The sequence below is a fragment of the Triticum urartu genome, chromosome 3 (assembly GCF_003073215.2).
Source record: "Triticum urartu cultivar G1812 chromosome 3, Tu2.1, whole genome shotgun sequence".
Classification (NCBI taxonomy): Eukaryota; Viridiplantae; Streptophyta; class Magnoliopsida; order Poales; family Poaceae; genus Triticum; species Triticum urartu.
This window is the reverse complement of record NC_053024.1, coordinates 271,855,396-271,883,035: the sequence shown is the minus strand read 5'-3', so window position 1 is coordinate 271,883,035 and position 27,640 is coordinate 271,855,396. Positions and strand designations below refer to the sequence as shown.

The 27,640-nt window shown below is 42.2% G+C and overlaps 1 protein-coding gene and 1 long non-coding RNA gene across 9 annotated transcripts; both read right to left on the bottom strand.

The window, feature by feature from the left end:
- Positions 1–6,005: 6,005 nt before the first annotated feature.
- On the bottom strand, positions 6,006–13,009 carry LOC125543800. Of its 8 annotated transcripts, none has more exons than XR_007298789.1 (10): positions 12,507–13,008; positions 11,617–11,932; positions 11,062–11,539; positions 10,401–10,498; positions 10,194–10,272; positions 9,847–9,912; positions 8,855–9,333; positions 8,127–8,455; positions 6,355–6,423; positions 6,006–6,266 (listed from the first exon to the last, which is right to left on the bottom strand). It is a non-coding gene; the product is annotated as an uncharacterized LOC125543800 (long non-coding RNA). The 8 variants fall into 8 exon arrangements; XR_007298790.1 differs by having other exon boundaries at positions 6,006–6,257; XR_007298787.1 differs by having other exon boundaries at positions 6,006–6,423.
- A 4,545-nt stretch (positions 13,010–17,554) lies between these two features.
- Positions 17,555–22,902, bottom strand: LOC125543799 (vacuolar-processing enzyme-like). Its single transcript, XM_048707269.1, has 9 exons — positions 22,585–22,902; positions 21,732–21,896; positions 21,213–21,369; positions 20,930–21,015; positions 20,640–20,839; positions 19,653–19,701; positions 19,361–19,573; positions 19,000–19,206; positions 17,555–18,040 (listed from the first exon to the last, which is right to left on the bottom strand). Exons 1-9 carry the CDS (start codon positions 22,804–22,806, stop codon positions 17,858–17,860), a joined length of 1,482 nt encoding a protein of 493 aa, XP_048563226.1. The 5' UTR covers positions 22,807–22,902; the 3' UTR covers positions 17,555–17,857.
- Positions 22,903–27,640: the final 4,738 nt, after the last annotated feature.

The following is a 27,640-nucleotide window of genomic DNA, read 5'->3' as shown; positions in this document are numbered from 1 at the left end:
CCGCATGAGGACACAATAAAAAAGAAAAACCCACAAAAATATTTTAGTTTTGATGATGACACTTACTGTTTTTGCATCTAAAAACGCAAAATTTCAACAAGTTTCAGAGATATATTTTTTAAGCAATTTGTCGTAGACACAAAATAATTGATTTTTATCAGTAGCTCGTACTAAGTTTCAATATTGAAACAACATTTTTTAAGTCGTCAAAATATATTCAAAATAGATCTTATTTCAAAGAGCTAGTCACAAGAAACACAAATATGAAAACATAACTCAATTTGAAATTTTTTATTTAAAAGATTTAGGACATTGAAATAAAAAACCAAAAGAAAAGCCGACACCAGGGGCATGAGTGCCCCTCACTCGCGTGCTACAAATCTTCGTCCCATTGATGCCTGGTGTATATATGCGACCTTGTCACAACCACTTTGATTTATTCTCTTTGATTGATACCCATTAATCTTTTATATCTAAATAACTAGCCTCCACTAACATATTTTTCTTAATATATAAGCATATCACATCATCAAGCAACATGCATGACAAAAAACCCATCACAACATACATTCATACACAGGAAAATGTCCACCTCAACACGCAAACATAAATGAGATATTTAATAAATATTTTACAATACATTAATCAAACACAATAAAGCATATGGATTTGCAATTTTAGTTTTCATAGTATTACTATTCATGTTCCATACAAATTAAATATCATCAAAATATAATGCAAATATTCCCGTAACAACGTGTGAGGTATCATCTAGCTTTTTTTTTTGACCCAGGTATCATCTAGTTGTTATAAAAGAGTAAACTGCATATAAGAGCATCTACAACAAGAGCTCCTATATCCGTCAAATTGACCGACTCCTCCCGTGGCCGCGCCGCCATCCTCGCCCACCGTCATAGATGTCGTCCCCGACTACCATGTCTGCCACATGAATGATGCCTCAACGGAATGTGGGGATCTCGACCATGGTGGTCACATACAAGCCACCGTGCCGAAGAGATGATTGAAACAAGTGGGAGCAGTGGCCCCCTCTCCCTTAACACCATGATTTTGCATGTTATTTGCTACAAACAGTGGCAAAATTAGTACTAATTTGCTGCTAAAAATCTATTTTTCAACACTTTGGCCCTCCCCAATCTGTTTTAGTAGCACTTGGCCTCCCTTATTTCTGGCTCCGCCACTCAGGATCAAGTAAAATGTCCACCACACTGAGGGACATTTTTTCAGTCAAAGAGGTGAATAAGGAGCGCTCCATGGGGCACTGGAGTTTGTGGACCTGACGACGAGGACGATGACAACTAGCTTAGGTTTATTTATTAATGTTTAGTTTTTGGTAATACTCTATATAAGACTGGAATTCTCGCGCCCGCCCACGGACAAAATATCCGTCTCACAAAAACCGAGTCCGTTTGGGTCGAGTTGGCCTTATTTTTCCAGTGAAGTGTCACAATGTGAATGATAAGTGGCGCACCAATTCAAATGGCTCGTTATACCTATTGCACGTTATAGTAAATCTAGGAGAGCAAGTAAAATAACAAGCAAAATATGGTGGCACCAGATCATGGAAAAAAATGATTCATGGCACCCACGAGCATCAAAATTTAGGAATCACAACTAACTATTCCACAGAAAAGGGTTACACCGCGAGACTGGAAATAAGCACAAAAAAACAGGGGAGACAGCGAGCATCATCAAAACTAAATGGAGCGATCATACGAATACTAGATCAAACCGGATAAATAGTATCTACAAGCACACGGGTACAATCTCTACTAATAAGGAGATACTAATCACCATCACCGAGTGACACACAGTAGCAGATCTGGGCAAAATGACACGAACGAACGAATCACTAGTGATAAATAAATGGATCTATATGTGGTTGTACTAGGTAGGAAAGCCATCGACGGGGAAGACGGAGGCAGTCTCTTCAGGGGCGAACGGCGGCGAAGAGGAAGGCGGCACCGGAGGCGACGAGCGCAGCGGCGAGGGACGGCGTCGCGACGCCGGCGGCGGACACGGGGCTGGGCGCCGGGGCCTCCTGGGCGGAGACGACGGAGAAGGCGGCGACCGACAGGATGGCGACGAGGGCCAGGGCCTTGGATGCGACGGTGGAGGCGGCCATCGCTTCGGTTGGTGGCAGCGACGAGCGACGTACGAGGAGGTGTGATCTGTGGCGGCGGCGAGGGCTGGAGTAAGAGAGGAGATCTTTGCTGGAGGTGGGGAAAGGCGCAGGGGTGGAGCGCTATTTATTGGGTGGAGTCGCCGGTTAGCGGGTCTGGAGGTGGCAGGCTGACAGCTGGCCAGCCTAGGGCGTTTAACACGTTTCCACAATTTTTTTACAAACAAGTTTCAAAGAGGTTTTTCTTTCTTCTTTTTTTTTGAAAGAAGTGCGGGAGATACGGTGATGCCCTAAACAAACGGTAATAGTAGAATGCCCGTGCGTTGCCACGAGCTTTCTTAGTTTGTTTTCCTGATTACACTTATGAATACATTGCATATCTATCTCTCGCTTCCCAACTCTATGTGTCACCCTTCATCTCTCTCCCTCCCCTTCTCTCTCCCACACTCCCTCTCTCCCTCTCTCTCTCCCTCTCTCTCTCACACACACACTCCCCCTCTCCCAAGACTCCAAATTTATTTTGGCGCTCGCCGGCTACAGTATATGCTAGAAGCTAAAACATTAAAGGGAAACAATGTAATATAATAAATAAAGAAAAGGATTAAATAACACAGATAAAGTTAATGAAACTTTTGAAAGTAGCAACAATGATCTCCACACATCATAAGATTAGTACAAAACTCGATGGCTTTCGTCACAAAACTTTTTCAGAAAGTAGGTGATGATGAAAGTAAACCAAGACATCGCCTGCATTCTCCATTTTAGGATGGTTAGCATAAGAAGATCCATCCGCCCAATAGTACTTGACTCGAACACAAACTTCATATAAATGGACTTAGAACATCCATGTTTAACATTTCGTCAAATCGGTGATTTTTTCTATAGCAAAATTTTGTTGTTTCTCCTTAAGACCGCTCCATTCATCCCCATCTCCTTGTTGTTCTCAACTTCCAACGTAGCCACGTGGGACTCAGCCCACTTGATCTGCTCTTTAATGCACCCACCTTCCAAGTGCTCCACCGCTCAAGAGCAACTATACTGGTGTAAACAAACAACTCTCAGCTCTTCCATCTTGTTCCCGTGAATCCAAAAATAGTAGTTCACACCCAGGAGAAATAAAAATGATGTCATAATTAGTAAACAATTACAGCTTTAAAGGATAAATAACAATAGGATCATTAAAAACGGAACCTCCACCCACTGTAACATCCCAAATTTTCAATTTGGAATGGTATACACTAGATCATCATTGCATATCATATTTATTGCATTTTGGTTGATCCTAAAAATTTCACGCAACTCAAGGACCCTCGAAGAGAGTTGGGGATTTCGTTATTTTCATATTTGAGTTGTCTCAAATTTTGGAAATAGGGTCATTTGATTTTATTTATTTTATTTTCAATTATTTCTATTACAAAAATATGAGAGAGGGAATAAAATGACTTTCCCAAAATAAAGAAATATTGAGGATTTAATAAAAAAATCAAATAAGAATTTATTTTGATTTTATTTGCTATTTTATTTGAATTTAGGAAAAATGTGTGTTTTTTCAAAATTGCATTTAGGCCCCAAATAAATATTCATCATGTGCGGCTTGATTTTAGAAGCCAGGGAAAATTTATTTCGGGATTTTTGGAGTCTGTTTAGTATTTCTTTTGTTTTTTTAGCGTAATTATTTAAAAAATAAAAGAGTCCGAACCGACCTTGGGCCATAACCGGCCAGGACTCCCCTGGCCGGGCCTCTTATAAGCCGCCCCGAGGCCCCCGGCCAAGCCCAAGCCGCGCCCCCCGCCCTAACCCTAACCCTAGCCGCCGCCGCCCCGCCGCCGCCGTTCGCCGGAGGTAGTTTTTTTTTTCGCCTCCGGTTTTTCTCGAAAAACCGTTCGGTTTTCCGACGGTTTTGTTTGTTTTTTTTAGTTTCGGTTTTTTTAAAATAGATCGGTTTTTTTGGTTTATTTAATTAGCGAGCGTTCGCCCGTTCGTTCGTTTTAACGAATGTTCGTCGCTTTTTTTCTCAGATTAAATCCGCAATTTTTCTGATCGCGATTTCTGATCCGATTTTCGTTTTAGTATATCTTTTCGCTCGTTTATTGAAATCAGGCGATTCAAGCGCCTGGAGTTTCGTCTCGAAACCCTCTTTCCGTTTAACCAACTTAAACAAGTTTTTGCCACTGTAAAATTTGCCCTAGATCCAGAATAGTAAACGAAGCTTGTTTCTTTTGCCGTTTGTCTTTCGTTGCTTCGTTCATTTGGATTTTTTTGCCAACCGGAGTTCTTAAGTTGAACTTTCTGGTTAGATCTCTTATGTGAGTTTTACCTGTGCATTAGTTGAGTACTTATTGTATGCTTGTTTGTTTGCGATAGAGTACCCGAAGTGCGCCGCTACTTCGAATCGCTAGGTTTTCCGGATCATCAGCAAGGCAAGTAACACTTTGATCATGTTTTTCCCACTACCCAATTTTATTGCATTAGATCAATCCTCACACAATGCATGATTAGGAACTAATTAAATTGTGGGTTTGGGAAATAGTTGAGGTAGTACCTATTACCTGTTATTATCAAATCTTTGGGAGTTACTTCTACGTTTGCTTATTATGCCATGCTATGCTAGTAGACGTGGATTAGGTGAGTGTATCCATGACAGTTGTGAGATTGTTAATTAATGGTTTACTTAAGATGGCAACTTAAATACACATCTGGGTGGATTGAGGCACCTGGGTATTCCAGGATTGCCTGTTTTTTTATGAACCGCCACCCAGGCTCAAAGGGATCATGAGATTATTCATGCTAGAAACTTTCGTGTGCAGCCACAAGCTATTATGGGCTCTAGCATAGTTGACTAAATTGTGCGAACTCTTACAGTGGTATACTAGCAGATATAGGGGATGTAGGTTGGTACGGTCTACCCGTTCGTAAGGTGCTAGCGCTTCTGAAAGACTATGTCTCAATCATAAGTTTCTCAAACACCATGTAGTGCGAGAAATCCAATGGAGGAGATCGAGTCTTGTGGGGAAAAGTGCGCAAACCTTTGCATAGTGTATAAACTAATTATGGTTAGCCGTGTCCCCGGTTATGGACATCTTGAGTATCTAGTACCTGAATTATCATGTGAAACATGTTACTCTGAAATTAATTTTGTTGGGTTTTGTTTAATGATGATGCTTAATTGGGATTGAGAATGCTGTCAACCATTCTCAATGTTTAACAACTACCATGATAGTTAAATAAATTTATTCCTTTGCAGTAGGGAAAAATTGGCTTTCCGCCAAAACTGTAACCATAGAGCTTTCCACCAGCCAAACATGCATATAGAATAGCATGTTTCAATTCATTACTCTCTATGTGTTACCTTGCCAGCATATTCCATGTGCTGACCCGTTTCGGACTGCAACGTTAATGTTGCGGACTTTTCAGACGACGATTAAAGAATTTTAGGTCGTGGTTTTATACTCAGTGATGCCGTTGGAGTTGATGGACTCACTTATCTTCCAAGCCTTCTGCTGTTATCGTTATTAGATGGCCTTAAGCCATATTTATTCTAATAAGTTCTCTTTTGAGACACTCGATGTAATAAGTGTGCGATTGCTACTCTGTTATAAATCCTTCAAATACTGTGTGGTGTCAGCATTACTGATCAAGAGATGACACCTGAACACAGAGATTAGACCGTTTGAGGTCTGGTCGCTACACCCACACAAGTAATTTTACAACTTCCACTCCTCACATTTGTTTAAAAAATATCGGAATATACACTACCAATCCAAAAATGTAGTCCAAAAGAATTGGATCCTCCTACATCATTGCCTAAGTTCCTGCTTGCTGCCGAGATACTAACTTTCTCATTTCCATATTTAAGCAGATATCATGCAGAAGAGATACTTTGGTAGAGCCAACATTAGTAGAATCAACTGGAAAACAGAACCTTCTGTCCATTGTTCCTAGAGTACTACATATTGTTAACAACTAAGGTTCAATAAGAATAGTAGGTGTCGACGAAGAACTAACAATAAGTATATCTTGTAACTTGTATTCTTCAACGGTGTTTCTCAAAGAATATTAAAATAGGTAAGTTATTGATATTAGAATTTTCATTCTCGACATTAAGGTTCCTGATGCTCTGCACAAACTGGAAAAAGATTAGCTACAAAACCAGTATACTCGTAACACTCAAGTTCTCACAATATTTCACAGGTACACTACAAATAAATGCATACCTGGGAAATGTCGACATTTTAACATGCTGCAATCAAGAAGAGTTTGCGCATCGTGCTGGATAGGTTTAGCTGCATCAAAATCTAAATACTCTCAGATTACTTGAGGTTGAGGTTGTAACTTATTAGCATTCTATGTCCGAAATCAGCAACCGTCCATGATTTATTATGATTAACAAATTTACTGGATGATGTGGCCAATGTGTCATCTAATATTGAATATTGAGTGTTCTGCGTAATGACTAAAAGAAAATACAGAAACTTTATACATATATATAACTGAATATGCGTATAATTATCTTTAGTCACAACATTTCCGTTGTGGATGGCCTTGCTCGTGGACGCTGCTTGAGCTCGTTGAGCAGGGCCATCTTCCTGAATCAACAAAGATTGGACTACAACGAAAATTGATAATCATTGTACGGTATCAACAAATAGACCGAATGATCGAGCGATTTGAGCAAAGATTCAGAAGTGGAAAATATCTTAAATAATAACCTGCCTAGTGAGATAGTGCTGACTTGTTTGATTACTTGTCCAGATCATCTGCATAGTAAATGTACTACTATTCATGGAAGAACTCTTCCTTTATTAGTTCACCTGTTTGCTGACAAAAAACAAAGCTTGTATATTTGATGTCTAATTCAACTAAGGAACAAGATAAGTTTCAGCAGAACCAACAAATAACTTAATACCAAAGGTGGACACAACCCCCCTCCTGTGCGCCGCCCCTCCCGCCGACGTAACCATTCCTCCCTCCTAGCCGTCACAGGAGGGTGGCGCCGGGCAAGCTCATGATGCAGCTGGGGATTGTGGCGACGGGGCCCGTGCTGCTCCTGCCGGCGAAGGAGAGCCCTAGTTCTAGGGTGACAACCCCTCTGCTTGATGGTCTTGTTGATTGGTCGACTGACCAGCGGTGGATTAGGGCCATGGCATAGTTGGCCAGGTGGCTGACGGTGCCAATTCTGGTAGCTACTCATCTTCCCTGCTCGGTGTGCTTTCCTCCCGCCGGATTTTGGCCGAGCTAGCTGGCTGGCCAGGCCTCAGACTGCGGGCGGAGCTTGGGGTGGGGATCCAGATCGGGAGAAATCACTGGTTGGCTCTGGCATGAAATGTCGAGGCGTAGTAAGCTACTTTCGAGCGCCTATGTATCTTTCCATTTTATGCTACTTTCGAGCGCCTATGTATCTTTCCATTTTATGTTGTTCTTGTGTTATGTTGGATGTTGCAGCTTTATCAGCCAAGCTAGATCCCTTCTCAGGCTCAGCCGCGTCTTTTCTCTAACAAATAACTTAATACATACTGAAACAGTAAAGCTTATTTAAACCATGAACACACCTATTCATTATATTAGCAATGATCAACATGGGCTGAAGGGCTATGTATAAAACGAAGTATCAACTAACTTGGTGTCACAATTTTGAAGTGTTAACAATTAAAATAATTCGAATGAAGAACTTAATGGTAAGTGGGTTGCTAATCAATTTAATTACTACCTAGAATCCTCGGTTTCTATTTCCTAAAGGTCTATGTATAAAACGAAGTATCAATTAACTCGGTGTCACAATTGTTCATGTTCTGCTTATGTTGAGATAATGTGTTCGGACAAAAAATACCGGTGAGACAAACAACTATATGAATGAAGTGGTTTGCTATAGTTTGATAATTAGACAAAATTACTTGACCAGTATCATAACATACATAATCTAACTCCCATTTTAAGAGCATCATGTAAGTGCTTTTATCATGTGATAAAATGTCTTCTTGTCAGGTACCTGATTACAAAGGTTTGTTTGTCATCTGGTTGATCTGTTATGCGAATAACAGATAAGCTGCTAACATCCCAACTTAGTGAACAACATTGGTATCTCCAGGTTGCAGTGAACAACATTGGTATCTCCAGGTTGCAGTAAACAACATTGCAATAATCAAATAATCAGAAGTTGTAACTTATATCTCCAGGTTGCAGTAAACAACATTGGTAATATTTTTAGAGAGTAGCATGAGCAAATTATCTCCATTAATCAATAGAGCATTCCAATTTATTAAGTTGGGAGCCTGTTCGCAGATGGAAATGGCAACACGACATGTCCTCCATATCAGCCTAACAAAAAAAGTAACACCAAATATCATCATTAGGAAACAAATGAAATATTTGGTTGCTTTCTTTGATGTTTAGCAATGAAATATTTAGATGTGCCTGCGCATGTAACGAGCTACCTTCTTACATAACAATCATGTTGATTAGAGAAGGGGAAAAAAGCTCGAGCAATTAATCTGTACAAAAACATTAAAACTCTATGGTTTCGCATGTAAAATTTGTAATTTTAATTTCTTCCTGCCCCTTTAATCCATCATGGACATAACAAAATGCCAGCAAATCCTAAATGTATCACCCTTCTGGACAAAGTGGCACACACAATACCATTACTATGATCATGTGCAGAATAAGAAACACTAAGTATTATATGTTGCATTGAGATCAAACCAGGATGACACTTACCCTTCTGGATAAGCTCATGTACCCGAGGCCAAGGACCCAACCATGCCCTGGCCTGACTGTGCAGCCACACCGGAGGACAAGCACGCTGGCGATGCGGAGGCCAGTAACCCAGCCGAGCATCCAGCCACGCTCGATACCGAGTCTGCAGCAACGCCCTGGCCCAACCCATGTGCCCAGCGTCGTCCTCTGTCGTAGCCACGGTGTCACCCTCCACCGCATCCGCACATGGGCCCGAGCATGCCACATCACTGCCGAACAAACCCTCTTCAGCCGAGCCGCCGCCCTTTGCCGTAGCATCACCTGAGCACACCTATGTGACATGCCACGACCCCTCCGCATCCAAGCCATGGGAAATTGAGTTGCCAACTGGAAATTTGAGTTACTAAAGAAAGGAAGATACCCAAAAGAGAGATAACCTATAGCATAATATCAGTGAATACACATCCATCGAAAGATCCTCATCACTGAAGTAGTATTCCCTACAATTTTGGAACATATAAACACGACATTAAGGTGCTACTTTTCAGCAAATAAAGAGTTCAGAGTCAGGGCGTTATACTGCAGATAAGCAGTATAGTCTGAGTTAATAGTTGTCCAACTAAATATGGGTATTTGAAATCCGAAGGACCAAATTTTCTAGTGATGCCATATCCATGTTCATTTGTTTGTTTCATAAAATCAGGATACTGTAGAAAGGAGGTGATAGAACATTAAAGGAAGCCCATGTTCAGCGAGATTTTAGAATGTATGAATAACAAAAGGTACCATTAGCATTTCTTATAGCAAGCAACTTTCTATTAGAGATATATATGATTATAATATGCAAATTTGATGGGCAACATGACTAAATTAAGTTCATGACGCCATCATGATGGCAATATTTTTGCGCTAGAAACTTAAATATGCTACCCGACCTTGCAATCTCGTGTAGAAAACAACTCAACTTGACGAATTCAAATTGGAAACATAACCAAAAGACCTGGAGACCATACCCGCTGCCTTGGGTTAATCCCCGTCTTCATCCTCCTTGTTGGTAAAAAGATTCTTGCCGAAAACACCTAACAACTGATTAGTAAGATTGGAAGCCATGGCACTCCAAAATCCAATCGCAATCAATATACATGATGGCAGATGGCTCAGTATAAGACAAGCCAAGATGGCAGATGGCTCAGTATAAAACACCTAACAATTTCTACATTAGACAAGCAGAAACTGAAAATGTAGAGGCAACATGTATATACAATAGTTAGCTTACACTCTTGCATACCAAAACATATGATTTGATCACTTCCAAGTTCGAACATTACCTTGTCTAGTTCATCAGATAGAAAAACATTACCTTGTCTAAGACCTGACTTCTGATAACATGTAGGTGCAGACCTTTGCTTCATATACACTTTCTGAAGTAGGATTTGGATCTGGAAGGTTATAGAACTTCAGTTCAATTAGAAAATCTTGATAATATCACAAGGAATAGGAAGAAACCATTAAAAATATGTGACTGCATCCTAACTCGTGCCTCTCCAAATTAAATCATGTCACTCACCTGAAGAACTTCCAGATTGCGGAGAATACCACAATTTACGCCGTCTTCTACTAAAAACTCTGTGCAAGCTCCTATCCTTCTCTAGCTGATTACATCATCTAAACCAGATTAAATTTTATTAGTTTACCCATGCTAAATTATGTATCAAAACCAAGGTAAGAACTTTTCAAAGGTAAAGAAGTATAGAACAACATGTAGCCTGATCTTCCCAAAACACGCACTAAGCAGAATATTAATGATAGGGGTGGAGATGGGAAGGTGTTATGACCGGCTATATTACAGCCCAGGCAGTTATGGGCCTGGCCCAGTTATCTTATCATTATTAGGGGCTTAGCCCAGTTATTGGTGACTATCAAAAGATGAGTCTATCAGAAGTCTACATTAGACACTTTTGTGCACCAAGCATCGATAATTTGTTCAAACATTACCTTATTCTAGCCGGCATGCAGCAAGCATTTCATTTCCCTGTCTAATTTTGGGAATTTTAGGCCTACCACTCCTGTGCACCATACTGACAAAATAGAAGACAAAAAACGTCCTGGCAATTTTTCACCTTGAATGCTAATCATGTTTTACAAATGCAATTATGTTTTGGAGCAGAAATTATGCATGTTTGGGAATTGATTAGTGGTAAGTAAGAGAAGAGGTTAATTATTATTACCGCGAGGACTTTCTTGTACTCGGAGATGATGAAGGGGACGTAGTCGTGGATCTCGAACTGCTGGGACCTAGCGGAGAAGGGCACCAGGAAGTAGTTGTTGACGAAGTCGTTGCCGCCGAGCGTGATGAGCACCAGCGACTGGCTCATGCGCTCCCTCGCCGCGTCCTCGCCGATGTACGCCGCCAGCCTCCGCTGGTAGTCTTGGAAGTTTTGCAACTGCTGCGCGATCCTGATGATGTTCACCTGCACACGCACACGTACACGTACAACATTATTGTCATCTCCGTTGCATTATTGTAGATACGTATACCTGATTCGAGCATGTGTGCGTGCGCGCGCGTGGAGCTTGCGAATTGCACGCCTGTGTCGTTGAGGATGCCGATGCCGGCGGATACGAAGTTGGCGCCGACGAGCAGGTTCTCGCCACACATGTAGGGGCTCAGGTACGGTAGCGCGGACTCTGCCCCGAGGTACTCGCCTGATCAAACATGTGGCAATGTCAAGAACTACTCTCCCAACCGAAAGAGAAATGGTGCAGCGGGGAGGATAACGTACTGATGATGTCGGGGAAGGACCGGGGGGTGACCTTGCAGGTGGGCGTCAATGCTGTAGAGGTTGCCGGTGTCATCGCCGTCCAAGGAGGTGCAAGTCCGTCGGAGGGACAGAGATGGCCAGCGGCGAGTGCTTGTACCCGTGGAGGCTAGGCATTGTATCAATGTAGCTGCAACCGTCGATGGTGTCGAAGCGTAACATGCGGTTCGCGCGATTGGCCAAAATGACCTTGCTCTCCGAGGCCGTGGGCAAGAAATGAAGACAACGAGGAGACCTTATGGAGTAGGAGACTCCGCTCATGTCCGACGATCCTTCTCACCTGGGAGGGTAATAAGGACAAAAATTAGATCGATTGAACTTCCAAGGTTGGTTAGTATGAAGTGAGGTTCCTGAAACCCGCATACGTCGGTGAATCACGTGAGGTTCTTAAAACATTTGCATGACCAGGTTAGTATGAAGCTTCAGAAAATAAGTGCATCACGTGAAGTTCCCTAAGTGAGTACGTTTACCTCTATATATTTGACTAACAACATGACAGGTTATGTGTGCTATTATGAACAAAATACAATGAATAAATTGATGGATCGATATGGTTGCTTCACTTTACTTCCTAATAAGTGGATTTCTTTTCCTGAACAAATTGACTGCTGATTTCAGGCAGTAGGATAGATGTTAAGCAAGCAGATATATAAACCCGAGATCACAAGACAAGATCATGCGCGTATTGTAACGGGGAAGATGTGAATTACTTAACAACGTATCCAAACGAAGCAGATCGAAGACACACGTACGTAGTATACAAATCCAATGAGCAACACCAAAATCACATAAGTACGCATCAAAATTAACCTTGATGGGGAAGGAAGGAAATTAAGATGGAGAAAGCACCTTACCTTGGCGGTGGCTGGAACGGTCACGACGGCGGCGGCTAGCTAGGTATTCGCGGGCGCTCGCTCTGGAAACGGACGGAGCCCAGGAGGCGCCTCGCCTTGACGCGCGTGGCGGGTTCCTCACGGCGCGGAGGTGGAGGCGACCAGAGCCGGCGGCGGCGCGGCGCCGAGGTTGGTGCGACGGCGAGCTCGGGCGGTGAGGCGGCGGGGCAGAAGCTACAGGAGACGGCGGCGGGGACCTCGAGGACGAGCTCAGGCCATGGCTTCCCTGGCTCCAGAGGCCGTGGCGGCGCCGAACGCAGCGGCGGGGCGAGGAGGACGAGGAGGAGGTCGGCCGTCGGGGAGGCAGGAGCTCCTCGTCCCCTCGATCCAGATCGGGATCGAGGAGGGAGCAACAGGGGCGCGAGGGAGCGGGCGACCCGCGGGCGGCGGTCGGGGCGTAAGTTTAATTTTGTAGGTTAATCGTCGTAGATTTTTTTAGGACGATTTTCTGTTCATAAACCGTAGTGTTTCACAACTGGCATCGTGGGAGCATACCGATTTTTATTTCCTGGTTCGAGGGCGGAGGGGGTAATCGAGGGGATGCGGGAGGTGGGATTGAGGACGAAAAAAACCGTCTCTGATGGGACGAAAATTGACCGACGGAGACTACCAACTACTCCATTAGGAGTAGAGATGAGTAGCAGGAGTAGAAGATTTTAAGGTTTCAATCAAATTTAAATGAAGCGGTAGAAGTGACAAATAGAGTGAGGTGTGCATCGTAGTGAATCAGAGCATCTATTCCCTCCGTTCGTGAATAAGTGTACATCTAGCTTTTGTTTTAAGTCAAAGTTTTAAAATTTTGACTAACTTTATAGAAAATAGTAGTAACATATACTCCCTCTGTTTCTAAATATTTGTCTTTCTAGAGATTTCAACAAGTGACTACATACGGAGCAAAATGAATGAATCTACATTAAAATATATTTATATACATCCGTATGTGGTAGACCATTTGAAATCTTTAAAAAGACAAATATTTAGAAACGGAAGAAGTATGACATAAAATTGCTATATTATCAAAGTACATTTCAAGACGAATCTAGTGATACTAATTTGGTGTCATAAATGCTTTTACTTTTTCCTAGAAAGGTGGTCAAAGTTTTAAAACTTTGACTTAAGACAAAACTAAGGCCTCCTTTGGTTTAGAGGAATTTCATAGGAACTCTAGAGGATAGGATTCTTATAGGATTTTTTCCTTTAGAGCTCGTTGGTTCATAGGAATGGATTCCTATTCCTACATAGGATTGGTTCCTATCCTCCACGTTTCATAGGAAAATAAAAAAGAGCCTAGACTTAATGAAAAAATTCCTTTGATGTCAACCAAATGACATCTTGTTTCCTATTCCTACTCATAAAATTTGAGATACATGTCATCTCATTTTCTATAAGATTCCTATTCCTATAATAATCCTATCCTATGAATCAAAAGAGGCCTAAATGTATACTTATTCATGGACGGAGGGAGTATATCAGATCTCGTATAAGAAGGATGGTGATGAGTAGTTAGTTTTAGGTTCTCGTATGTGTCAAGTTTGTGATGAACTCTATCTTAATTCCTGCCAAATATTTGCGACGGGAAATGCTATGTTTAAATTATGCAATGCATGTTAGAGAATTCATTCTGTTGTGCCGTGCGCGGTACCGCAAAATCGATTTACGGTATCCCATAAACAAATTTTATGGTATCAAGTAAGAGATATCTCTAACCTGGTTAAGAAGCGACAAACTGAAGTCAGTAAAATTAGCCGATTGCAGAACAAAGCTGGACATGCCATGGCTGCGATAGGACTCGCACATCGTGTTGGCTAGCAAATGTACCACCGGAGATTAGCACTACCATTAAAGATGATTGTAAAAACTGTTACCATTTGATTAATGAATGTTTTCGCCCGCAAAAAAAGTTTAGCGGATGCTCTTAGTTTGGTGGGAAGCAAGGTCGGCAAACGTGTCGGCTGCGAGTTGCGGCTGGCTTTGAGACGCGTACGACGTCCGTCCACATTTTGCCTTTGCTGCCAAGGGGACCTCACACCGTCCGTTTTTTAGGCAAGGTGGGCACCGAAACACGCCGACCCTGCGTGATCCTGATCCTGAGCGTGTAAGTTTGTACAGCTCGCGCGTAAAAGTAGAACCCATCAATGATCGATGGCGACGCTTTTGGTGCGTGCGTGCTGCTTCAACGGTGTGAACTGGGTACATGCAATGCAACCAAAAGCTCTCGTGTAGACCATCACCGACCTGCTGCAGCTGCACGTATAAACAGACGGACAGACAGACGTACGCGTAACGGCCATTGCTAAACATAGAGAGCTGGCTAGCGCTGGCGACCCATTTCGCCGTTGCTTCGCCGCGAAGCCAGGGCGTTGGACACGCGCACTGCCGCGCAAAGGCCAAAGCGGGTCCACGTTTAACGCCGGCTCTCACGTCCCACCCGTGACACTTTCTTTTGCCAAATAGACACATGGCCCGGTTAGCTGCACAGGAATACAACGCACGCTATTCAGTTACCGCTTGGAATAAGCGGTTAGCTATCTCGAAAACAATCAACAACACGCTACTCAGTTTTGTTGTCGACGCCGGCGGCCGGCAGCCGCTGGATGTTCTTTTCTTTGCCTTATAATCACCGGTCGGTCACCAGCTCATGCTCATGCACCGGTGATTTGTTCCTTCCTTGTGATCGGTAGATGGCACGCCGCCGTTGGACCGTGTCACGTACCACATCAATTAAAACTAAAAATATATTATTCAATGCCTCGCTTGTACCTATCTGCGCCCACGGCGGCTTGTGGCCGAGCCAAGCACAGCTGTTGCGCATTCGTCCGAAAGAGAAAGCGATATGTACACATAATTCTTCACTTATTTATTAATCTTTGTCAGGAATCATGTGTCCTTCAACTGCCATGGGCCTACACGAGTTACACTGTTAATTACTAGTACTAGTACTACTTCTTGATGATTCATCCAAGTATTGCGGCTCGGTGTGAAGCCCAACACATCTGACTTATTCAAACGTTTCAGCATCTCTGTCGCATCATTAGCCTCAATACTAGTACTAGTATTTAGTCAGCTGCCATAACCGGAAAGCAATTGGAAGCTTCCGCAGGATCCTTCCGTGTGTACTCAAGAGCCAAATAAAATTGATCCTTCAACCACTCTACTAGTACTTGTCGCACTGGCATTTTTACAAAAAAAAAAAACCTTGGTCTTTTGGGGACACAACCTGCGGTCCAACCTCTCTGTACTGTAATACTGTTGTCCCTCGCTGGCTCTCGCCCCTGCCGCTTTGCTCCGGGTCGCCGTCGTCGCGCTCTACTTCGGGTTGTTGCCGCCGCGCTCTGCTTCGGGTCGCTGCCGCCGCGGGCGACGAAGGGAGGAAGTGGGGGGTTGATTAGCAAGAGATTTTAAAAGCTGAGACGTTTTCTACAAAACTGCAATTACACTACGTCAGCGACAAGAATTACGGGACGGAGAGAGTACTATACTAGTTATGTCGCCTTAGAAAGCTAATCCGTGCATGATTAGCACATACGGAGTACTATACTACTCCCTCCGTTCCGAATTACTTGTCTTGGATTTGTCTAGATACGGAGGTATCTAGAGTGCTAGATACCTCCGTATCTAGACAAATCTAAGACAAGTAATTCGGAACGGAGGGAGTAGTACTGTTAACGTTTTGAGTATTTATTCACAATCACAACGCAACAATGCATTTTCTTAATGTGACTTTTGTTTCTTTTATTTGTGTCGGGTGGGCTCGATCCTTTTGTCGTTGCGTATATTGCATTGCATGTGCTTGCCAACAGAAAAGCAGTGATGGTGGTATGCCCAACTACACAAACTTTGAGCTGTCTTGCTTTGCGCTGGTAAAGAAAACAATGCGGGGAGAGAATGGGTAGACGATTTCGATTCTCTCTTTGACGATCAACTAACTAATGGATTAGTGTGACTATACATGCTTACAGTAAACCTGTCAAGGTGTGCTGGGCGTGTGGGTTTTTTCTTTTCTCTGGGTGACCTTTGGGCCTTCTTTGTTTGACGAATGAGACAAACATTCAGGGTAGAGGTGGTGGTTCAACAACTCTGTTGTTTAGGCTGAAATTTTTCTCTGTGCAGCATGTCTGTTGGTACTTGTAAGTTCTGATTGTATTTCATTACTATAGTCTACTTCCTCGTTCCTAAATATTTGTCTTTCTAGACATTTTAAATGACTACTACATACGGATATATGTAGACATATTTTAGAGTGTAGATTCACTTATTTTGTTTCGTATGTAGTCATTTATTGAAATGCCTAGAAAGACAAGTACTTCCTCCGTAAACTAATATAAGAGTGTTTAGATCACTAAAGTAGTAATCTAAACGCTCTTATATTAGTTTAATCTAAACGCTCTTATATTAGTTTACAGAGGGAGTATTTAGGAACGGAGGGAGTACTTATTAATGCATTTGTATAGGCTTACAGCAAATCTCACAGTTCTCTTAGATGGCACGAAACATTCAGGTTTGTTCAGTAACTCCGTTCGGCAAAGGCGGGAAATCCTCACGGGAGATGATTATTTGGTTGTTGGTTGTCCTCGACTGAGGATATGTGTGAAAACTTCTCTTAAAGTAGGTGCCATGCCATCGTTAACACTTCTCCACTTACGAGCGTCCAGATTTATCAAGAAATTTCCCTAGAAACATGTTCATATGTGTAACAGTCGCTGCAACACTCTTCTCTGTGTGAAATATAGCCCGCTTCCGACAGCGATAGCAGCAATCATTAACAATATTTGTACGTAGATATGTTTATTTCCAAGAATAGCTATAGTTGGCTGTGTCATACTCCCTACTTCACAACCAGAAAATAAGGAATGCATGTTACAGCAAAAAACACATGAATCAGAATGTGATACATGCGGATGTCAGAACCATGTAGTTCCATGTGAACAAGAAGATCAAACAGTACCTGCAGGGTTTCAAATGGATGGGAAAATAGCAGCTCATAGTAGTATGAAATCACTCAGTCGACGTACAAATAGCAGCGATTGCATTCTTCATATATGGAATTGCGAGCTACACATCTGATCACAAACTATCACGAGTATGTACAGTAATCACAGGAAATCACCTTTCTACTACGGGCATATGTACACTATAAGTTGGACACAACCAAGGTAATTTGGTGTGGTGGAATAGCTGAAGTAATGCCATAATTCTTATTTATTCATCTAAGGTTCGTCCGCTCAAGCACTACTAACCCTGTGTGAATAGGAAGGGGACTTTGGTATATGGTACAATAGCTGAGATAGGGACCAAGTTGCTTCACCTCTGGTTTAAGCACTAAAACCCTTGTGTGTGGCACTCCAGGGGTTGGTTGGGATGCTCGTGCATGCCTGAGCAGCAACCTTTGCCGTCGCTTCAGGAACAATGCCAGCATTGCAGATGTTTGCAAAGGACCGCATGTGCTTCATTCCATACTGCGCCAGTGAGCCACATTGTGATTCAAAAGTGCGCACCTGAAGAAAGGGAAGACACATATTAGTCATGCATGGGCAACATAAATAAATTACCAGTTAAAAAAAACAGTTTCAAAAACATAAATAAATTACAAACTGTAACTGCAATACTGCATTATATCCCATATGACACCTGTATGTATACAGTTGGGAGCTGGCAATATGTTCAAGTAAATAAACTAGTTACTTAGAGCATCCAAAGTTTCAATACGGAAAATATCAATACTCAAATAGTTCAACTGACCATTGCTCAGACAGTTTGGCTGTTGAGAAGATCATCCAGGTACAAAGTAACAGATGCCTCGATAACTAGTATATATGAACCACAACATAGGCAGGGGCATGCTGATCCCCCTTTTCACATTCACTCCTCCCTTTTTAGTGCTGATTACCAAACTGGTTGGTTTTAGAAATTTGGAAATTCATAAATTATTTTTTCACCTATAAGTAATACTCTGACCTAATTACATATGCCAAGCCAACCACTCCACTTATTTTGCTATAATTGTCCTCAACCCACCATGTATATAGACCAACAGAACACTAAATCTAAGGAAGAATTGATGAGAAATGACACTGCATTCCTCTGGCAAAATGACATGCTACAACCACTTGACCTATTCAAAAGCATAGAGTCTGGGTGGAGTGCCAAAGAATGCATTAACTACACTACCTATTCTCTTAATGGACATGTAACTGGAACAGACACTAAAAGTTGTGGACAACTGTAGTGAAGCGCTGGGAAATGATAAACACAATTCTCTTTGTCAGCCAACCAATAACAAAGAAATTATCTGCAAGAGTATATACTACTATTATAGTACAGGAAGCAAATCTAATTTCTTTTGTCCCAGTTCCAAACAATTAACATATGATCAATAGGCAACAGCAAAAACACAACAGAAGCATAAGATAAGAGATGCTGATAGATGACCAACCAAAGTCAAATAGAGCCTTACCGTAGACTTGAGACAACTCCAGTCATCAACAAGAGGCTCACCAGCTGGGCGAACAGCCTTTAGAACCATCGGACCACCCGCAGAACCAAACAGAAGGTTTCCAATCAGCTCGATGCTGTTGTCAATATGAGATCTATGACCCATCATTTCAAGCAATTGCTTCCGAGCATCGTTTTTCTCAGGGGAGCTCTCAGCCAATTTCCGGTACTACATGCAGAACAAAAGAAATTAATCAGTTAGTTTATCCGTCTTTTTTACCGAGTTTGCATATGCTACTGTTTTGGGTAAAGCATGGCAATGATCAACAGATCACATGACAATAAAATCAACATACGAGATTTCTCATGATATAATTACAAACCTTCTGCCAGAAATAAACAAGATCAGCATCCCTCTGATTAACAGCTCTTGAGAATGATGGCAGTGCGTTATCTTCAACAAATGTAGTGTTCTCGTTAGCAGGGTTTGACCCAATGTACGAGAACAAATGTTCAGCATTCAGGTCCAAAGAACCGTATTGCATCACATGGGAACCATAGCTGTATGAGTCCTGAGCTGCCGTTCTCTTCTTGACCTGCTCAACCATTAGGTTATGTTAGGAAAGAACTGCTCCAAGATTTAAGCTAAAAGAAATTGAAGTTTTAAGTACTTACCAGGTTATACTGCTGCTTGAGAGATTCAGTTCTCAGGTTGTGGACATCACTGTCAACATTGAAAGTTCAGTGTTATTTGAGGACAACTAAAATGGCTAAGAACCATAACGAAAAACAAGTTCTTTTCAAACAAATGACCCAAGGATTTTGACTTGGGGTTCATCTATAAAAGGGCGAACTGCAACAATCACTACCATGACAACCGATAGGAGTACATACAGGTGATGTTCTGTTGCAATTTCATAAGAATATGGTTGTGTGCAACAGCTACAGCTATTTCTACATGGAGCATTAACAGCGAAAGAAGCCCCAAAGCTCCATGGCCATCAGATTTGCCCTGCAATCGCTGTTTGTTACTACAGGATGCAGTTTACAGCCAGCAGAAAAATAGCTCTAGTCGGCCCAGTTAAATGCATGGTATTCAGCTGAACTGCACCCTGAGGCAATAGTGCATGGGCTGTGCGTGTGTGTGCTTTTGCGTGTGCGCTCGTGCGTCTGTGTGCGCGTGCGCCTGCATGTGTGCAGGGTTTAGTTTGATCAAGCTCAAAGAGTTGACTGTGAGTCGGGTAGGCAGACCTGACATCAGATGTATTCTGTGTAGTTAAGGGACCAAACAAGACAACATAGTCAGCACATGCTTAGAGCTCAGTAAAAACCACAGCACATGCTATGCACACAGCAGCATAAGTATTTGTCATTCATGTGCACCTAAAAGTAAGCAACACATGCATATCACCCTCATTCAGAGAACACATGTGTATCACCAGCGTCTTACTTAAATAGAGAAAGATAGCAGGTAGTGCCGTACTAGTTGGTTAATCATTTTGAAATAACACACCCTGTACGGTAGCAGAAAGTACTAACTGACATGAGCGCCACATGTGCGTTCGAACTGACCTTAACAGTACATGATTTTAGCGTCTGAATGGAAAACATGGTAGAAGGACCCAGAGAGAGGGAGAAACGAGGAGTCAAGGAATAAAGTACCTGTCTTCCATCCAAGAAATGCTGTACAGGTCGCCCAAGCAAGTGTCATATTCCGGCGGAGGGCTCGGGTACTCGCCGGGGCAATACGTTCCCCAACTGCTTTCCTCTGCATTCGAAGCGGTGGTCGCATAGACACCGATGTCATTTGGCAGAAGTCCCTCAAAGATGCTCCCAGATTCGCAGGCTTCAAGGTAAAATACCTACAAAATAAGATGACTATACACCTCAGGCCATTTGCTTCAAGCAGCACACCATGCAGAGCAAAAATAAACCAAAGAGCGATGGGGTACCAGGCTTTTGTAGGTTCCAGCAGCGTGCTTTTTCTTCAGGACATCTACAAGATCGTCACCGTAAAGGTATGGATAGGTAGGCATCCCTGAAATTTTTACCAGAATGAAAAAACCATGACACTAATAAGTTAATTGTGCATATCTGGATTTGTTAATTGTGCATATCTGGATTTGAATATGTGTATACGAAATATCTGTTCTGACTGGTTTCAGATATTTAAAATTCTCAAAAGAAGGCAATAAAAGACAGGAAGCGCAAGAATGGCAGGTTCTGAATACTGACCAAGGACCCCAGGACCCCCATGGTCACTGTAAAACACAAAAATGTGATCATTAGGGCCACTGTCCACAACTTTGCCGTTCCCACCACTCACAGCGGTTTTATTGCCGAGCAGGACAGCAAAGAAGTTCTTGACATTAACCTCCTTTCCAGTGTAGTCCTACAGTCGGAACAGATATATTCAGTCGAACAGATGTAAAATTGTGGATAGGGATGCATGGCCATTAGAATTGGTTCATTCCATTAAGACGTTGATGTTATCACATAGAAAGTTGGCATTCTTCTTATCCACGACCAAGTGGAAAATAACATAAAGACTGATAAAAATTTAGACATTCAATCATTTTCAATGAGGTGCAAACTGCTATTGAAATTTCCCTTCGTGTAATTTGTAGAATATCATATTCACATTTTTCTGCAACCATCAAACAGTTTGTAGCACCTAGTAAGGCTATCTACAAACCTTAGACTTTTACTACATCAACAATTACTGGAAAATTTTCCTTGAAGACGCATGATTACCTTAGGGACCCCAGCATAGACATCTCCACCCTGGGGGTGGTTGATGATGACGCCCGGCCTCGGGTTCTCCGGGTTGTGCGCAATGTCATCGTACATGAATACGATGATGTTCTCATCCTTGAGACCACCCTTCTTCATGATCTGGTAGGCGTGGCAGATATCCGCCTGCGAAGTGCAAAATTCCGGTCCACAAATCAAACACAGTACTTCATTGTCGTCACTGACCCCTCCCAATTTCATCCTTATGGTAGCACTGTCACACACATAACTGAAATCGTGTTCATAGAGGCTGCCAGTACGTGGCAACAACAAAATCATTTTTTGGCTGACCAGTGCAGTTAATTACATCATTACGTTTTACTATTTATATATATAGACGAAATACTAGCATCAGGAACCGTACTTATTAGTGGGTGGAACCACAAGGGTTGTACAATAATACACTTATCAGTGGGTGGAGCCCACAACAAACGCGCAGCCCCCCAAAATCAGGAAATCTCATATGTAGGATATTTAATTTTGTTTTCCCAGTTCATATGCGAAAGGAGATGCACACGAAATCGTTCTAAAACCAAGTATTTGCCTCACGGCGATATGGCACCGCGCCAATATCATCATATTAACAGGGCTTGCCAATCATAGTTCAATTGCGGTAGGATTACTCAACAAATCACCAACCACACAAAATAGGAGGGGAAAATCCGGAACACGCAGTAAGAGCAAACGGAACTCTTTTTTTTTTTCAACCTATTCTTTCGGCGATGCACACCAGGAATTAACCGACAGGAAGACAAAACAGGAACGGAAAATCGAGGATCGCGGAGATGCGAACGAGCAAAGAGCGCGTGCGCACCTGGTGGCGGTAGTTGTAGTAGCCGTTGGAGCCGGCGATGAGGACGGCCCACCTGGTCCCGACGGAGTCATCGTCCTCCTGCCCGGCGGCGCGCTGCGACGGCAGCCGGATGGTGGGCTCCAGCCGTGGGGTCCGCGCGTGCGCCACGGCCAGCACGAGCGCGGAGAGGCACGCGGCGAGCAGGAGCGCGAGAGGAGGGGGGCGAAAGGACGCCATCGCCATGGCTGGTGTTTGGGGTTTGGATTCCGTGAAGAAGCGAGGGGGAGGAGGAAGGAGGGTTTAATTCGGGCTGGGGCAAAGGAAAAGCCTCCAACGTCTCCTTTTATTATGCGCCGGCGCCTCACGGTATCTTTTCTTATATTCGGGGCTGTTTAATTCGAGGGACCTTTTTATATTGGGATTAAAAAAAATCCCTAACAAACCAAACAAGATGAGACTTTTTGTTGCTAAAAGTCCTTAGAAGCACCTCTTTAAGAGTCTTTTTCAAAAAGTCCTACGGACTGAAAAAAGTCCTAGAACTAGAAAACCAAACACCACCTAAAATGAGACTTGATAGTAAGTAAGTGGAGTTTTCCGTTTCTAACACGCACATACATTCACTCTAGGGCTGTTTGGTTTTCTTTTTCTGAAAACATGTGGACTTTATTCAACTGAAATAATAGATATATCGTTTGTGAGGAATGGTACAATCTCAATCATAGGCTCCTCAAACCAATCAACAGTAGAAGAAAATCTAGCCAACTTAGCAAGCTCGTACGCAACCTTATTGGTTTCCCTATTACAATGTTCAAACCTAGTGGTAGGAAAATCACACGTCAAAAAATAATAATTATCAAAAATTGCAGCCGCTCCTCCTGCTGACCGTCCACCATTATTCATCGCTTCAATAACCTCCAAATTATCAGAATTAATAACAAGACGATTGCAACCCGCACGTTGCGCTAGTGAAAGACCGAATCCAAGAGCTCAAGCTTCCGCTATTAGAGCATCGACGCAATGATCAATTTTCCAAGTATCACTGCAATAAAATTCCTTTTGTCGTTCCTCAGGACAACCCCAGCCGTATTTTTAAGAAAATCATGATCAAAAGAAGCATCAACATTAAGTTTCACAAAACTCACCGGGGGACGAATCCAACCCCCTCTTTTCATAGAAGCCCTTGGACTGGAAGCAACAACACAATTAGCCGTAAGAGCTTGTATCCCCATTGAAATCTGATTTGCATCTTGAATTCTCTCCCTGTGCACTAATTTATGTCTTTCCCACCACAAATACCAATGGCAATCATCTCCCAAATATTCTCGGACCCATAATAGATAAATCTTGGTCAGGCATGTGCAACAAAAAACCGAGGACCGCCTCTCCAGCACGATCAACTCACAAAGCTTGAGCAATGATCCCGTCTAAGCCAAGCCTCTCCAGACCTCTTGCCTTCTGGCACTGAAACAACAAATGCTTTGTGTATTCTAAACCAGAAGCACAAAAGGACATAAAGATGAAACTTTCATGTGTCTATTAGCAAGCGTAACACGACATGGAAGAGTACCATGCAGCGTCCGCCAAAGAAAAAAATTCACCTTCCTTGGACAAGATAACTTCCAAATCTTACACCAAATTGGATTAAAGTTTGTTCGACCCATTCCATTAGTACGACGAAGTTTCCTTCCATGTTGATAACCCCACTCAACAAAATATGCAGATCGAACAGAAAAAATCCCACTCTTAGTATGACTCCAGGCAACAAAATCTGACATATCAAACTGAGGCAGAGGGATAGCAAGGACCCGGTGTGAATCAACGGGCGACAAGGTATGTTTGATGAGATCCTCATCCCACCTGTTCGAAGAGGGGTCAATGAAATCCGACACTTTTGATAACAAATGTTGCCCCTTTGGAGTGATGACTTTTCTGGTAGCACAGTTAGGGACCCAAACATCTTCCCAAATACCAATTTTCTGACCATTTCCAAGTCGCCAAATATAGCCATGTTTTAAGGTATTAACCCCCGCCATAATACTTTGCCATGTGAAAGATGATCCATTTTTTAACTTTGCGTTCAATATATCTCCATCAGGGAAATACTTAGCTCGCAAAATGGTGGCACACAAGGAATCTGGGTTCTCAAGGAGACGCCAAGCTTGTTTAGCCAACATCGCCAAATTAAAACAATGAATATCACAAAAGCCCATTCCGCCTTGGCTTTTCGGGAGACACATTTTCCACCACGCCATCCAATGCATCCTTCTCTGGTTATCATCATCACCCCACCAAAAATGCGACATCTTGTCAGTTATTCCTTTACAATTTTTTTAGGAATTTTAAAGACTGACATAGCATAAGTTAGGATATCTTGAACAACAGACTAGAGAAGAACTTCCTTGCCTCCAGTGGATAAGAGTTTTTCTTTCCATCCGCTAATTCTCGTAACAATGCGATCAATCAGATATTGAAAACAATCAGTCTTATCTAATCCCACATGCACAGGCAGGCCCAAATACTTATCATTGAGAGCTTCGATCATGATATTCAAAATTGAGCAATTTTGTTCCCTAATGTCCCCACTCGTATTTGGGCTAACAAATATGCTAGATTTTTCAGCGCTCACATTTGTCTAGACGGAGCACAATATAAGTTCAAAATTGATTTAAGTGTCTCTGCATTTTGTTGATTAGCTTTCATGAGGATCAATGAGTCATCCGCAAAAAGGAGATTTGTTATAGTAGGGGCCTCTCTGCAGACCTTGACTCCTGAAATATTTCCAATCTCCTCCGCATGCGCCAAGAGAGCAGTAAGGCCCTCCGTGCATAATAGGAAAAGGTAGGGAGATAATGGATCACCTTGTCTTAAGCCTCTTGTAGGCTTGAAACTTTCAGTTTCTACATCATTAATCCATACCCTATACTCAACAGTAGAGACACATTTCATAATAAAATTTACCCATCTCTCCTGGAAACCGAGTATCAACATAATTCCCTTCAAAAAAGGCTGATACATGTTTGGTTAGCAGCATCAACCTCAACTAGACCAGATGGATACATGTTTTATTTTTGTTTTGTCCTGTTGGCTTGGCTCTTGAGGAATGCTAAAATCAAGCGTTTTCACCGAGCCAAATACGAGGGATGTTGTGACGCCCCAAGACCGGAGCTTCAGATGCCTTCCATGTTTTCCCGAGTTTCGTCGGGTGATTTGTTATGTCTGTTGCATCCATCTTGCATCATGTGCATTGCATCATGTCATCATGCCATCAATCTTTGCAACTCAAATAAATAAATGGCATGGATCTTTGATCCATTTAAATCGAGGGAATTCACACGGTGCGTTCTCTTTATAACATACCCTCCCGATAGTTAGGGAGCTATATTAAACCATTCCATTGGCTTGGAAACAACCACACACACATATGCACCGTTCTTCAAATTTCCTTTTATCCTTCTCAACTTCCCCTTCTTCCCTTGGGGCCTTTTTAGTAAAATTGAGTGGCAATTTTACTTTACCCATAAATGTTCCAAATCTGCCCATAAATCACATATATTGTGTAGGGTCACCTCCTATAATTTCAACCCATTTGGAGTTCATTTGAATGGGTTTCGAGTTTACGCTATATCTCTCTTAATCTTTTCTACGAGAATAAGTACTATGCAAAATCCGTTGCTTGTCATCAATTTAAATTGGTGAAGGATACGCATAACATAATTCTTATTCTTGCTTCATCCAGGTGATTGATTCATTCTTCCGAAGTTTGTTCACGATGAGTAAATTCTCGATTTCAATTGTTTCATAATTTCTTTTCTCGGAGTTCCAAGCTCTCATCATCACGAAGACCCATCTAAATCATTGCAAGGCTTCACCTTGTGTTTTCAACCTCTCTTTCTTTTTATCATCATTTTTTTACTGGAGTTCTTCATGGAGGCTCTACATGGTGCTTCGTCAGGGTTCTTTTCATTCTTCAATTGTTCTTCAAGATTTTTCTCGAAGTTGTAATCCGCCAAGCTATACTCTAAAATAAACATGGTGTTCAACACATGTATTGTTTTGAGGAGTTCAAACATTCTTCATCTTGCATTTCTAAGTACAGTTCTTCCTATCTTATCTTTTGAGGTGGTGTTATGTCATTCTTGACAATTTGAGTTCATGTTTCATGATTCACGTGTTATCAAGAATGAGATATTTTAAATCCACCAATCTCTTCGTTGGAGTTATCTTGTGTCATGTTCCACCTAAGGCCTTCCCTAAGGATTGTTGCTATTTATGGTGCTTATAAATGAGCCAAGTTCTTCATTTATCCTCCTGGTGAAATAAATTTCTAGTCTCCTTGTTGATCTCAATCCAATTGATTGATTCCGTTAGTGGCTGGTCTCCACCTCATAATTTGGGGATGCTTTCCTTAAGACCATTGGAAATCATATCTTTTGTTGTTGATTTCCAAAAACTCCGTTCAACCCTTCATAAGAGTGCTCTCTCAAGATCAGTTGTGAGAGATGTTGGTTCTCTCATCGCCGTTCTTTTCATTCTATTCTTCGTTCGTTCCAGAGGCATTGGGATATTGCTCTCTTCGTCCCATTATCTCGTTTTGCCATGATCATGTTATTTTCTTGCTTATCCATTTAAACGGAGTGTTGTGTCCTCTGCTCAAGTTCTTTTCATCTTATCCAGTCTTGTATCTCTTTTCAACTGGAGTGCTGTTCGAATTTGTTCTTCCTTGTTCCTTGTTTATCTCGTTTCAAGCAGAGTGGTTTCAATTCCTTCTTGTCCATTGTGCTCGGCATTCATAGATTTGCAACCTCCAAGGTTCACATGGTGTTCCTTGTTTCTCTTTTCTACCAGAGTTCCCTCAGTTTTGTTCAACTCTATTGTGTTCTTATTTCAATTTGTTCAACATTGCAAGGTTCTTTGGTTTCACTCATTTGTCAAAGAAGCAACTTAGTTTTACCTCTTCTCTTCCTCTTCCTTTTCTCTCTGGTGCCATCCTAGATCTCGGGACGAGATCCTCTTGTAGTGGTGGAGTGTTGTGACGCCCCAAGACCGGAGGTTCAGATGCCTTCCATGTTTTTTCGAG